Here is a 15,840-nt window from a genome sequence, read left to right on the forward strand (position 1 = left end):
CGTGTGTTGTAATGTCTTCAAATGTTACTAAATTCTAGTTCATTTAATGATTAATAATGCACACCAAGGCTATGGCATATTTAAAAACTTTTTATAGTCATTAAAGTAATAATAAATAATTTAAAAATGAATCTTTTTTTCTAGCTAATGAAGGTCATATTGTGGTACAAGCACTGAGGCTTAATACAATGTCCAAGTTTACCTTTACTGATTGTACCCGGTTTGATGCATTGATTAAAGATGTCTTCCCTGGAATTGGCTTTAAAGAAGTCGAATATGATGAACTGAGAGCTGCATTAAAGCAGGTCTTTGAAGAGGCCAATTATGAAATTATACCCAACCAGGTAACTGTCAAGGATATGTTATAATGGATTGATCCCTTTTCCTAACTGATTTTAACTATCTTTCCAGGTAACTGTCAAGGATATGTTATAATGGATTGATTCCTTTTCCTAACTGATTCCTTAAAATATCCTTGTCCTTCATCTTTCAACTTCTCTTTTGTCTTTCCACTTAGATCTCACTTGCTCAGGGCAGTCTTCCCGGACCTTCAAGTCCTGGTTAGGTCTTCTTGCTGTGCTCTTATCACATACACTTGTTTCATGTTGGTTTATTTGTTCAGCATTGATCTCCTCCGCTACGTAGTTACCTCTATGAGACGATTTTCATTTTTTTTTGAGATGGAGTCTTGCTCTGTCGCGCAGGCTGGAGTGCAGTGGTGAGATCTCTGCCCACTGCAACCTCTGAGATGGAGTCTTGCTCTGTCGCGCAGGCTGGAGTGCAGTGGTGAGATCTCTGCCCACTGCAACCTCTGCCTCCTGGGTTCAAGTGATTCTCCTGCCTCAGCCTCCTGAGTAGCAAAGATTACAGGCACACACTACCACACTTGGATAATTTATATATTTTTAGTAGAGATGGGGTTTCCCCATGTTGGCCAGCCTGGTCTCAACTCCTGACCTCAGGTGATCTGCCCACCTTGGCCTCCCAAAGTGCTGGGATTACAGGCGTGATCCACCGCACCTGGCTATCCATGTATATTTTTGCTCACCATTTTATTCCTAGTGACTACTAGAGTACCTAGTGTGTAATGGATTCATCATACATATACATTTATAATTGATTATATATATGATTTAGTTTCACTTTGATAATTTCTTAGGATTTTTTTTAAGTGGATCTCTTTGTGCAGTGCATATAATTCTTCAAAATTAGCACTTTGCCCTCAGTTTTGGAGAGAAGATAAGAATGAATGAATGAATAAGTGAATAAAATAATGAATATAGTATATTTGAATGAGTGAATGAGTAGAGAAAGTAATGAACATCGTGTTTGTAATGTCAAAACAATGAACATCTTGTTTGTAATGTCAAGAACTTGGAAAGCAACTTTGTTTCTTTTAAAGAAATATTGAAGTATTGAAAGATTATATCGTAAATATGTTCAGATTTATTTAGGTATTTTATTACATTTTAGGGTATATCTGCCACTCAAGAAATCAAAGGCTTAATTTACATGTTAGAACAGCTGTTAAAGAATAAAAGTAGAACTAAGTATGATTGAATATTAGAAATCATTTGTGAACATATTTCTTTCCTACTAGATCAAAAAGGCTTTAGAATTGTATGAACAGTTATGCCAGAGGATGGGAGTTGTTATTGTTGGTCCAAGTGGTGCTGGAAAATCAACCCTTTGGAGAATGTTAAGGGCAGCACTTTGTAAAACGGGCAAAGTAGTGAAACAATACACTATGAATCCCAAAGCTATGCCTCGATACCAATTATTAGGCCATATTGACATGGACACAAGAGAATGGTCTGATGGTGTTTTGACAAACAGTGCTCGTCAGGTGGTTCGGGAGCCTCAAGGTTAGTCTCTATGTATACTTCTTTGCTTTACTTACTAATTCTTAGAGAATGATAGAATTTGTCTAAAACACTGTCTTTATCAAGGCTTATCCATGACCATAAAGTCGTAATACAGTTGTAACGATATACATTTGATATTTTACTTTGGAAGGGGCCAAGACAGGCTATCGTTTTCAGTTAAACTCTATGAGTATTTTTAATATAACAGAAACTTAGAGTAAGTTGCATGAATGTAATTCACAATTAGATTAATTTACTGAATGAATATAAAATATTTACTGAGTTGATATTATAATGCCTCAGAAATAAGCAAGATGACAGATTTTTATTTGGGGTTAAAATTGGTGTATATGAACAGTATTAACTTACTGGTTTGAAGAAAGTATTTTGAATACTTTTGAAAATTTAGGTGGTAAAACTGCACACTTCCGGGTCTAAATTTGTTGACTTGGTTTTTTAAGAGAATTTTTGGCCAGAGTCAGAGGAGACTCCCTACTTTTTGTCAGGTCATAATTTAACTATTTTTTTAAGACAGTAAGTGAAAGCATTGGAAGGGATTTTCAATGTAGCCTTTTCTTTTTCTATATAATGTCACATTAAGTAAAGGCCAGTTATTACCTTCATGTATTTCTCACCATTTTATTGGTGAAATTTTCCTCCTTGAATTGTTTCAAAGGTCTGAGTACAAGATTAACCACTCCCATTTTAGGAAAGATGGATAGAAAAGGTTTTATCCTGGAAAGACTATGTATACAATTGGTCACTTTTCCCCCTTTGAGGTCACCTTTCTATATGTCAAGGAAATTTTGACAGTGGTGCATTTATTTCTCATGCAGGGCACTGGAAATTGGATTTTCTGTATTTTCTAAAAGATACACTACATAGCAAGCATTTGTACATTCTCATGACGTAATAGAAGATAAATTTCTGAAGAATATCTTGGGGAATAGAAATACCTATGTTTTTTTTTTTTTTTTTTAGTGAAATTACCTATTTTGTGTGTTTATAGAGAAAGCATTATTACATGATATATATCTGAGTCTTTGCCCAGCTGAGCCTGTATTTCCCGTGGGTTCTTTAGCATATTTGTAGTACAGATTCATATGAAAATTAAGAATTGGTTTAGTCCTTATTTTTAATTGTTATCACTGCATGTATTTTTATTTTATCTCCACCCTTTTGATTTGAAAATAGATGTCAGCTCATGGATAATCTGTGATGGTGATATTGATCCTGAATGGATAGAATCTCTGAATTCTGTTCTGGATGATAATCGTCTACTCACTATGCCCAGTGGAGAAAGGATTCAGTTTGGCCCAAATGTTAACTTTGTGTTTGAAACTCATGATTTAAGTTGTGCCTCACCAGCCACAATATCTAGAATGGGAATGATCTTTCTTAGGTAAGTCATACATTATTTGTACATATTACATTAGTGTATTATTACTTTATTATCCTGGCTTCATGTTAAGTAAAGTAAATGTAGTATGAATAATGAATAAATATTTCTCCCATTTATGGTTAACTTCTTTTTTGTTAGGTTTTAATTAATTCAGAGAGTTCCTGTTTTATTACAAAATTGAATTATTTTAGCAGCTTTAGTTATACCACAGTTATGAAATAATTATTATTTTTATTTGTTTAAATGAAACAGCAAGAAAATTTGTTCTCTTTATTTTTGCTAAAATACTGTGATTGAGTTCAGAGAAGTGAACATATGAGCTAGAGGCTAATAATTTGAAGCTGAGTAGCAACATTTTAATTATAGAATTTTAGATTCATAGAATTTTAGGGCTAACCCAGGTTTAATAGGTCCTATGGTCCAGTCTTTTCATTACAAATTGAAAATATCTTTACTTAATATTTTTCTTCTTCTTCAGTATATTTGGAAGAGGCTTGAAGACTGAAAATGAGTAATAAGCCAATTTTAGATATCATGTAAAATAGTCTAATACCAGAGCATGGACATTTGATCCAATTTTATTTTTGAAAATTAGTAATATTTTGGCATATGTAAGAAAGTTTTATTTTACTTTTTCAATTTCTTATTTATCATCCTGTATAACATTTTATCTTTTAGGACCATTTAAAGTCACTTTAGGTGTTGTATGACACCTGACAAGATAATGAAGTTGGTTCCAATCATGTTTTGAAATTATTTCATTGCTTACTTCTTTGATAGCATTGTAGGAAACATTTACTTTAAATTAGCCCGAAACTTCAATTGATATTTTGAGGTGTTATTAAAGGGTAATATAATTTTGGGTTTATAATTTTCATAGCAGGATTCACATACAATTTATCATATTTTTTAACTGTGTTCTTACAATCTCGTGAGAAAAATAGAATAAGTTTTTAGTTAAAGTACTTGTTAACTGTCTTATATATGATATTAAGTTTTGCACCTTAGGAAAGAGAGAGCCAGAAAGGAGTAACACTAATGTTTAGGAGAGCTCACCTTTTTGGAAAATAGTTTCACGTAGTGGAGGCAAAATAAACCAACATTTACACAAGATGGAATATAAGTGAACTAAGCAGTAAGTAGAATACTATACATAGTTAGCAGAACAAGAGACCACATATTGCTGTAGAGGACTTGAAAATTGTTGGTGAATCAGGTATTGTGAAAGGCATAATGGATATATGATTTCACGTAAAATACAGCTATATGTTAATGTTTTTGTTGCTATGTGTTCAGCTTATATCTTAGTTTTAGGTTTCATTCTCTTAGCAGACATTTGTTGAGCACTTGCTATATGATAGGCCAAATATGGACCTTTTACTACCGAAATAAATGTTATTATTAATGATGCTGGGACAACTGGTATGAAGCAGGGTTGTGTTGGATAAACCTAGACATGTAGTCTCATAGGCATTCAGAAAATACCATTGGTAAGAAACTCTTTTTTCTTTCTTTCTTTTTTTTTTTTTATAAGACGGGGTTTCACCATGTTGGTCAGGCTGGTCTTGAACTCCTGACCTCAGGTGATCCACCTGCCTTGGCCTCCAAAGTGCTTGGATTACAGGCGTGAGCCACGACGCCAGGCCTGGTAAGAAACTTTATTTGAAGGAGCTTAGCATCTTTGGTTGGCCTACTTTGGGCTAATCTAATTTTATTTAATTATTAACCTCTTTGATGTTTCAATTATTTTTTTAATATTAGACTGCATAGAAACTGTGAGAGCAGAGATTCAAGGCATCAGTGCTGTTTATTAATTTGCTATGAAACAATGGTAGAAGATAGGAAAAATGCCAAAAATTATGAGCTCTTGTCAATTCTAAAATAACTAATATGAATTGTTTTTACTGTAATTTTAAATAATTATATAAGGTATAATTTTGAATAAGAGGTGAATCTCTATTATTTCACCAATTGGATTTTGGTGAAATAATTGGATTTTACCCAGATAATTATGTGCTTTGCTGAAAAATTATATTTTACTTTAGGAAGATCTTTACATTTTAATAGTGGCATGGGAATTTAGGTAGTTGGATATTTATGGCTTAGAGAAAAAATAATTTTAAAGATCTGTATTACATTTTAGAATAGTGCGTTTTAAACTCTAATATGCATTTGAATAATCAAGGGATCTTATTAAAATGAAGATTTTTGCTTTAGTGTGTCTGGAGAGGGATTTGGGATTTTACATTTCTAACAAACAGACCACTCTGAGTAGGAATGCTTTAGGCCACTTTAGGCTATGTAGAGCCTATGTAGAGTAGGTTGTGTAGATATATAATTCTTGGTTAGTTTATATTTATAATAAAATGGTTGAAATTTGTTTTATTTTATAGAAAATGACATGTATGTGTATGTATACCTATATGCATGTGTGTGTGTGTATACACATCACACAAATGTAACTGTATTATTCACATATACACATAGTAAAGTAACTAAAGCCACCTTTTGTATGCTAGCAGATAAAATATATGTGTAGAATAATGTTTATTGGAGCAGAAATTTATTTTAAAGTAAATTGATAATTTCTTCATAAATAATTTCTTACTGGTCTAATCTGTTTCAGTGATGAAGAGACAGATCTTAATTCTCTGATAAAATCTTGGTTGAGGAATCAACCTGCCAAATATAGAAATAATCTTGAAAATTGGATTGGAGATTATTTTGAAAAGGCTTTACAATGGGTTCTAAAGCAGGTAAACTAACCATAATGTTTCATAATTAATTGAGGTGAGAAGTAGGATTAAGAGTGATGCTTATTTTTCTTGTGGTAGAGCTCTGCTGGAATGTGAGGATGAGGTGAGAGGTCGATGTTGTCACCATTACTCCTCTATATTTCTTAGCATAACTGTTTATTATGTTAGTCTTAAAACATTTTACATCTTTCATTCATAATACTTCACACTGCTTACCTAAAAATCTTGATTATTATAATGTCTTTCTAATTTTTACTAGCAAAAACTATCTTGCCATCACATTTTACTAATATGCCAATAAATACCTATATATATATCACATGTTTATATAATGTATAGGTGTTTATAGACCCATTATATATACACCTATATATATCAATATATACATATATCATGTACATGTTTCCTGATGCTTCTCATTGCTACCACTCAGTGCCATATTACACGCTGGTTTTAAGCAGATACTCTCTTGTCAAAGTTCAGAATAAATGTATTGAAGAGTAGCATGAAGGACTAACTCTGCTTTGTATCATATATATGATACATATAAGGTTAAAAACAATATGAAGTTAACTCTAAAGCAGAAAAAGGATGGTGAGTTGTTGTTTACTATAATGATGAAAACATCTGTGTATATTTAACAAAAACATTGAATATCTAATATATATGAAGCATAATACAAGAGAGACTTTGAGAGGTGAAGATTAACGAGATAGTTTCTTTTCTTGAGAAGGGTATGTCTAATGGAGGACTATGACATGCAAACAGATAATCACCCTTCAGCAGGATGAAGAGAATATTGCTGTCATTTAGAAGAGGTTTAAAAGGAGATTACATTTGATTTTGAATTTGGAATGTGAAAAAAGTTTAGCATGCAAAGAAGACCGTGGAGGGTATTTAGATATTCTACATGTTTATGTTATTGCTTTTAAGAAAAATGAAAACACATACAAAAAGAGGATATAAATAGCAGTGAGTTTTTTGAAAGTATCTGATTGTTAATCTGAACCAGATTTAGAGGTCAATACTTTGGGATTGAACAAGACATAGAGAAATGAAGATTTGTTTTATTTTTCTCAACCTTTTTCTTTTCTGACTCTGTAAGAATGAAAAATGGAGGAATAGGGGTTTGTGAGGCAGTGATGCAAATGAGGTAGGTTTTCCTGGAGGCCTAGGAAAGGAAACACTCCTACTGGCTCCTACTCTGACCAGGGCTGTCTCCTCCTTTGTGCTTCTGTAGCAACATACAGTGTCTACGAACTATATTATAATTGTCTGTTTACATTAAAGTATAAGCACCTTGAAGGCAAGGACCAAGCCTATCATACTCTTCAACGTGTCTCCAGAACCAACTATGATATTTAGAGACAGCACATGAATGATAGTATTGTGCTTCATTATATACCTGATGCCTTCATTGTGGCACCTCTCAGTAGATACGTTATTTCATTAATAGAAAACATTCAGAGCCTAACAAGGTTTTCCAGTGCAGATACTTTGAGGTAATCTGTTCATAGTTGTGTGAATGTTAGAATAAGGAGGATCATATTAGATGGAAGATATTTGTGTATATATAGGGGTTTGTGACTAGAAATGATGACAGGATAAGATTATCAAACAATATAGTGAATACCAAAGATTCAGTTAGGAAAAAAAGGGTTTATGTTTTGTGGTCACACCCTTGTTTGTTTGTTTGTTTTATTTAATGTGTTAAGTGTTCTTTTCTTCTTATCCGGTATTTTGTTCACCATGCACAGGTTCTGAGGTATACCACAATGAATTCTCTAGTCAAATGCTGAAATTGTATTTATAACTAGAACTTTGCTTTCTTCTTTTTTTCTCTTCTTCAGACTATGGGATAAAACTTTGCTTGCTTGTATGAATTCAGAAAATAAGAAAATATAGAAGAAAATATGTACATTTCCTTTACTCAGCTTTAAAATCTGGAACTCTTAGCATGAGTCTATCTAGATTTCTTTCTTTCTTCTCCGTTCTTCCTGCTCTTCCTCCCATTTCTTCTTTCTTCCAAAAATATTTATTTGTTTAAAGCAGAGCAATCTTTTTAAAATGTAAACTGGGTCATTTTACTCTATTATAAAAAACATGTTAAAGACAAGGAAAATAAAGTTTGTCCTCACCATGTCTGATAAATTCTGCACTCTGGCCCTTGCCCGTTTCTCTGTTTTAAATCACTGTTTCCTTGCTTACTTACGCATAACTTCTATTAATTCCTTTAACATACTCAATTTTCCTTGCATGTGCTATATTCTCTGCCTAAGCAGATAGATCTCATCCTTCAGTCTTAGCTTAAATGTCACCTTTTTTTGAAGCAGCCGTGAGCCCACAACGTTCTGTACTGTTGCCCTGTAGCTCTTACTACAAAATGTTAACCATTTCCTCTACTATGCTTGAGCTCCATGAAGACAGGGACTCTGTTTATTCCAGCTTTAAACAAAGCAAAGCAAAGCAAACCTAACACCACATATGGATCCTAATGCGTGATTGGTTCTCAGTAACTATTTATGGAAAGACTGAGAGCCATTTTTAACTTAACTCTCGTGCACTTACCAGGAGCCTCAGAGGGCTTACTGATCAAACCATCTACACTCATGTCCAGAAGTTTCATTTAAAAATTCTTCTCACAGAGAAAGCTCCAAATGGTTTTCATTTATGCCTGCTTTTTCTAACCTTTCTTTTCTGGTTACATCAATCTAGCTCTTGCTTCTTGTTTTCTTACCAGGAAGAGGAAATGAACATCTATTCTTTTTGAAAAAATGCTCACTAACTTAACCTTTTCTCTTATATTCTTCAAGTTTAGGAAGTAAATATACCATGTATCTATTTGAGAACTGTAGCACTGATAGCTAGAAATATACAATTGTATTTTCGTGATTATTTTTTATTTTCAGTTTATATAAAAACTGAATGAAATCCAAACTTTCTAAAGTTTGAATAGATGAGTGAATTTAAAAATGGTTCCTCAAAAGATACGTGAGCATCAGTATGTATGGCTCTAACTTTACTGGTTAATGTTTGCCTTTTGTCTGTTTGTATCATGGATTTTAATCTACAGAATGACTATGTGGTAGAAACAAGTTTGGTTGGGACTGTGATGAATGGTTTGTCACATCTACGTGGTTGCAGAGATCACGACCAATTTATTATTAATCTCATAAGGGGACTTGGTGGAAATCTGAATATGAAATCACGACTGGAATTTACCAAAGAGGTAATGCATATTTAAAGCCTATTTTTAGTCAAAAGTTTAACTTCTCATTAACTCTTAACTGCCAAAATACAATAATTTGTAGCTACAAGATAGGGAACTTTTAGAATTTGAAATGCATTCAATTGAGTAATGATGTATTTATGTGTGTGTGTATATGTATATTCTCCTTTGAGTTATTTTATGCCATTTGATGCTGTTAACATTTTATAAAATAATGTTTTAATAAGCTAAAGTTTGGACCATATCTTTTTTAAGTCAGACATTTTTGAGCCTACTTATCTATATTAATTATTATTCATATAAAACCTTAGAATAGTTTAGTTTTTATCATCCTTTCAACCAGAGCACTTTTAGGAATTAGGAATGCTAGGATGAATTAATTATTAATAAATCTTTTCTTTCATATATGTTTATGTTGTATTATAGTCAAGTTGTTTATAAAGCTGAATTCTAAATAATAAGAAATTCTTTTCCTATTGGCCTCTACTGAAATTATTGGACATCGCTTCCTTTAGGTTGGATCTAACATTATGTTTCAGCTTTTTTTCTCATTTTGCTGCTTCTATGTTAGATTCATTTACTGGTTCCTCTATTCCATTTCCCTTTCGATGGCTGTCCTGTTGCTTCTGTTGCTGGGTGCTTCTCATTGTTACCACTCAGTGCCATACTATATACTGCGTTTAAGTAGATACTCTCTTGTCGCAGTTCAGAATAAATGTATTGGAGAGTACCTGTAAGGGCTAACTCTGCTTTACATCTGCATAGATAACAGTGGTCAGTATTAAAAGGAAGAATGGAGAGCAGTGGTAGTGACACTGGAATAGGACAGTCCCAGAATATGGCGGAAATGAATTGCTTAAGGATTTCTGCATTCTGTAATTTATGATTTAATGTTAATAAGAACTCCATTAAAATTGAATATATTTATACCTTAGTATGTAAATATCCACCAAGTCATTATCTCCTACATATACTTTAGTTTACTTGCATAAATGATCATTTAGAGAAAAATGTTTGAGATAAAATGTTACTTTAATGATAAAATAGGTTTAGTATATATAAACTTTTCTTGGAACTAAGATGATTCACTTCTGGGACATTTACTTGGAGGAATTTTAAAATGTCACACACTCTGGAGTATATGAAAACTTATCACAATTTTTTTCTCTTAAGGTTTTTAATTGGGCACGAGAATCTCCTCCAGATTTTCACAAACCAATGGACACCTACTATGACTCTAATACAGGTCGATTAGCAACATACGTGCTTAAGAAGCCAGAAAACTTGACTGCTGACGATTTCAGTAATGGCTTAACTCTTCCAGTCATTCAGACTCCTGACATGCAACGAAGTCTAGATTATTTCAAACCGTGGTTAAGTTCTGATACTAAACAGCCCTTTATTCTGGTGGGACCAGAAGGATGTGGCAAAGGGTAAGAAAAATATTGGCAAAAATATATATTGTGGATTTATTCCTTCCACCCCCAAGTGATTTAATGGCTTTTGTTATGTTTCTTTTGGTTAAAGTAGCATTTACCTTTTCATGGAAGATTCATTTTATTTTCATTACTTGTAAAACTAACGACTATAGGGAAGGATGTGTTCCTTTTCCTTGCCAGATTATGTGATTTCTACTGGAAAGAGCCACCTGAGAAGATATTCTTAAAAAGAATCTGCAAAATACAGCAAAAAGAAAAAATGAATACCTTAGATATACTCACATACCATTTGTTTTAGTTATAAAATATAAAATTTGAAGTTAGCTCTCTATTTAAAAATGGTTTTTTATTCAGTTGGACTCAGCTTAGTTTTAGTACATATGGAGCATAGTCTCCTGAAATATAGGATCCATGGTTTATTATTTTCGTATTTCTAGTGGAGGAGTAGTAATTTTAAAAATTGTATAAAATTTTAGTAATTCTTTTAAACTTGTAGAACTTAAAATATTAAAATCTTTCTTCAACCGTGGGGAAACAGTTGGTATATTTAATATATACTATATCAAACTAGATTAATTCTGAGAACTTTGATTTTTTTTTGACTGAAAACAGTCCCCACAATGCCTTAAAATATGAATTTATATTTTTCTAGTCTAAAAGTTAGAAAATTACTTTGATACATCTGGAAGCCCTATCTGTATTTACCATCTCCCCTGTCATCATACACGTTTTAGAAACTGATGTATTTATGAGATGGAAATTTCTTATTGAATATAAAATGTGTTTTGTTGATTGCATTTTCATCAAGTCTGATGTCATGCATTTTTCACAGGATGCTGCTCAGGTACGCATTTTCACAACTCCGGTCCACTCAAATTGCTACAGTTCATTGTAGTGCACAAACCACTTCCCGCCATCTGCTGCAGAAACTGAGCCAGACTTGCATGGTAATCAGTACTAATACTGGCCGTGTATACAGACCAAAAGACTGTGAGAGACTTGTGCTGTACTTAAAAGATATCAACCTACCCAAACTTGATAAATGGGGGACAAGTACTTTGGTAGCTTTCCTACAACAGGTAAGTCATATTATTGAAGTGTTTTAATCTAATTGGAAATGATTTGATTTAATTAACTTTTCTTAGAAAATATGCTCTCTTCCTTCGGGGCCAGTTTTATGTAGCATTTGTCATGGAAGTTAAACTCCTGAAACATTTCAGTGTTGTTCCAGTTCTTCTGTGATTTTCCGTTCTTTAGAAGTTAGTGTTACCTCAAGATGATTATGACAGGGAGAATAGAAGCAGTCTTCTCTGTATCTGTTACTTGTCTTTTATTCCTACATCAAGGAGGAAAACAAAAGCTGGACATGGTGGTGGAGCTGGAGAAACTTTTGCTTCATGTTGATTCTTCCAACAGTAGTTAGACTTGGTCGGTTTTTTTTTTTCCTGGCTGCTTTAACCCATTAGTCTCCATTTTGCCTTTATAAGGATTTGAGATCACATATCCTGAATCAGTGTAATATATATTTTTTCTTTATGTTATTTACATCACATTAGGAACTTTAAATTCGTAGTTTATTATGATACAGGTCCAAATTTAGCTTTACTGTGTAACTGTAGAATACGAATAAATATTTACAGAAAAAAAGCCAAAATATTTTTCTCATATTTTTTCTGATACTTTCATTTTCTAGGCTAATTGCTACTTGATTTATAATACCATCAGAATTTTAGTGTTTATTAGAGAGAAAAGCATATTAAACACTAAGATATTTTAGCTAACATTCATAGAACACAGAGATTTGGACAGTATTATTTTTCAGTGATATAAAAATTCAAGATATCTTTTTTTTTTACTTTTGAGACACAGTCTCACTCTCGTTGCCCAGGCTGGAGTACAGTGGCGTGACCTCAGCTCACTGCAACCTCCACCTCCCGGTTCAAGCTTTTCTCCTGCCTCAGCCTCCTGAGTAGTCTGGATCACAGGCATGCCTTACCATGCCTGGCTAATTTTTTTGTAGTTTTAGTAGACATGGGATTTCTCCATGTTGATCAGGCTGGTCTCCAACTCCTGACCTCAGGTGATCCGCCTGCCTTAGCCTCCCAAAGTGCTAGGATTACAGACGTGAGCTACCTCTCCCGGCCAAGATATCTTTTAATGTTAAATTCTTGAGTCAGGTAGATGATGATTGCATTTGGAAATAATTGAAACTTAGGCAAAAATATCCTTCATCATGATTAGGAAAGCTTGGGTATAAAATGTTTAAAATATACTTATTTTCAAATAGGTGTTGACATATCAAGGATTTTATGATGAAAATTTGGAATGGGTTGGTCTAGAAAATATTCAAATTGTGGCTTCTATGTCAGCTGGAGGAAGACTGGGAAGACATAAACTTACCACAAGATTTACTTCCATCGTTCGTCTTTGCTCCATAGAGTATGTATCTTTGGGTTTCAGATTTCTTTTATTTGGGAAGATATCATATATAATTGAATTTTATTAAAGGTATTTGTTAATAATACTGTAAAATGTAGAATATAAAAATGGTCAAACTTAAGCTCTGATATTTTTTCCTACCCTTCTCAAAATTTAGGCAATAATTCAGGATGATAAAAGCTTTAATTAAAGCATCCTTTTTATGAGAAGTGTGACAGGAAATAAAACAAAACTGTTTTGTGTAGTCTGTCCCAAAATGTCAGTCTCAGGAATCTGAATGGTGGATTTTAGATTTAAACGTTTTATGCAGTTCATAAAACAAAAATACTATCAAATTTATGAAGATAACAAAAAGAGAATTTGAATCTGAACAAGGGAGAATCAGGTCATTTTAATGGCTGATGACATTATGCTAACTTATCTCCATGGTTCATAATTGTTACAGAGACTATGGCAATATCTCCTCTGTTTATATTTAATATACATTATATTACATTGCAAATATCTGAATATTACAAAACCTTATTTGTATACTTCCGTGCTGATTGTACTCCATCAACTAGCATTATTTTTTCCAGGAAATGTTCCTGCTGCCATTAAACCAGATTGAAATACAGTTTGGTTTGGCAGAAAGGGATTGATTTTATTTGTTGTATTAGTTTTACTTTTATAGTTCTAAGGTGGATTACTGCCCTGTGTACAGACTTTATGTAACTTAGAAGTGTTTTTGGAAAATAAAATTTCCTTTTGGTCTTTTGTAAAGATTAGTGGCTTTTAAACAATTATGTTTTAAAATAATTTCTTGTGTGTGCTCTAACACTTTCTGATATTTGACAATTGATATTTCGGGATCTCATTTGGTTGAAATGAGAATGGATGGGGGTGATGCGCTTAGTCTTCAGCCCTGGGTAAGCTTTGGAGATAATGTAGGTCTGAGAGCAGCACAGTTTGAAAACCACTGCTGTAACTTAACATTGAAATCATTTGGAATATTGATTTATTTCAGCTTTCTTCTTATATGCCCTTCTTATAGTCACCCAGAAAGAGAGCAGTTACAAACGATTTATGGAGCATATCTGGAACCAGTTCTACACAAAAATCTGAAGAATCATTCTATTTGGGGTTCTTCTTCAAAAATTTATCTTTTAGCAGGATCTATGGTACAAGTGTATGAACAGGTAGATATGGATCTAAATTTAGCTTTCATGCCTATTATTATCATCCTAAAGGTCCACTTTTAATTCCGACCTCTGTGTTGCTACCCAGGCTTTACTTCCCTGTTTATTGGACTTTTCTCCTAGAGAGTGAAGACAGGTGCTGTGTGTGCCTCATTCACTGTTATTTCCATGGCACAGTTACTAATGGGCACTCAATATTTGTTGAGTGAATGAATTTGTGGTAGTTGGTTATTCTGCTGTCAGCTCAAATTTAGCATATTTAGAATTGAGTTTATCTTCTTTCCAAAACCAGATCTTTTTCCTGACCTTTATCAGTTTATGTCTTCCAGGCTTCAAACCTGAGAGTAGTCTTTGATGTTTCTTTCTTTCTTCCTAACTGTGAGGAAATGTCTAAAGTATTCTTCCTAGATGAAATAGGGAAGATACTTGAAAGCGGGCACTGAGGATGCACAAAACATTTGGAGCACGTTTTCTTGCCAGTGGCAGTCCTAGGGATCTAAAGATGACTTAGTGTCTTTTCACTGAAAGTTCACAGTCTAATGAGCGACTGAGTTATATAAACAAACTATTAATGCAGTGTAATAAATGTAGCAATAACATTTTGTCCAAGTTACAGAGTTAGCACAGAGGAAGAGTAAATAACTTTGTCCTATGTAGTAGTTGTTAAGGAGGTGAAGTTTGAGCTGAGTTTTGAATAATGGAAACTCACCAAGTAGCTAGAGGTGAAAGAATGTCTTCTTAGATAAAGGGAATAGCATATACAAGTTATGGACATGTTTGTGGAAGATGCTTTTTATAATATTGGAGTAGAAGTGGAGATATGTTTAAAAGGAAGAAATTCCTTTTTTTCTTAAAAAATAAAGATGTTAAGTAATCACGATCAGAATAAGAGTATTGGCCTTGTCTGTAGAGAGGAAAGGACAGGTTTTTTCCAGGTTGGTTGTATATTGAAGAGAGGTACTTTGATTTGTTCAGTGAATTCTTGAACATAAGTTGTTGTAATGGTTCCCAGCATTAAAAAAATGGGTCTTACCTAGACCTGCAAGTACCTTGAAATTGCATATTTCATCATATTTAAAGGTTAAATAAATCATCATATTTAAAGGTTAGGTTTGTTTTTATTGAATTGCTATGTTCAGCAAGGCTTTTTAGCCTTTTTTTTTTCATGGACAACATTTGGCCATCTGTTAAAGTTTACGAACTCTTCTTAGAATAATGTTTTAAGTGCATAAAATATAATATAAAGATAACTAATAAAGCCAATTATATTGAAAATCAGTTCCATGCACAGGTAGAAAGTGGTATTCCTCTGAGTCTAAGGTGGCTGAAAAATTTACAACATGATTATATATTTAAGACAGTAGAAAGATTGTTTATTGTATTTTCTTTTTCAGGTGCGGGCCAAATTTACAGTTGATGATTATAGTCACTATTTCTTTACTCCTTGCATTCTTACCCAATGGGTTCTTGGCTTATTTAGATATGATTTAGAAGGAGGTGAGTTTTGCTAGTGTGTATCTGTTTGTGTGTGT

General features: G+C 33.1%; 1 protein-coding gene across 8 annotated transcripts in view; it reads left to right on the plus strand.

Annotated features, from left to right (window-relative positions):
• DYNC2H1 (dynein cytoplasmic 2 heavy chain 1) overlaps positions 1-15,840 on the plus strand; it is a 375,588-nt gene that overhangs the window by 69,103 nt on the left and 290,645 nt on the right. For all 8 annotated transcript variants that reach the window (XM_078339343.1, XM_035263991.3, XM_078339345.1 and 5 more), the window contains exons 37-46: positions 145-344; positions 1,601-1,865; positions 3,060-3,267; positions 5,894-6,023; positions 9,097-9,252; positions 10,426-10,685; positions 11,524-11,770; positions 12,979-13,130; positions 14,164-14,308; positions 15,703-15,805. In XM_078339343.1, coding sequence (XP_078195469.1) covers positions 145-344; positions 1,601-1,865; positions 3,060-3,267; positions 5,894-6,023; positions 9,097-9,252; positions 10,426-10,685; positions 11,524-11,770; positions 12,979-13,130; positions 14,164-14,308; positions 15,703-15,805 — 1,866 coding nt within the window. The remainder of the gene's footprint in view (positions 1-144; positions 345-1,600; positions 1,866-3,059; positions 3,268-5,893; positions 6,024-9,096; positions 9,253-10,425; positions 10,686-11,523; positions 11,771-12,978; positions 13,131-14,163; positions 14,309-15,702; positions 15,806-15,840) is intronic.

The sequence above is a fragment of the Callithrix jacchus genome, chromosome 10, assembly GCF_049354715.1.
Source record: "Callithrix jacchus isolate 240 chromosome 10, calJac240_pri, whole genome shotgun sequence".
Taxonomy (NCBI): Eukaryota; Metazoa; Chordata; class Mammalia; order Primates; family Cebidae; genus Callithrix; species Callithrix jacchus.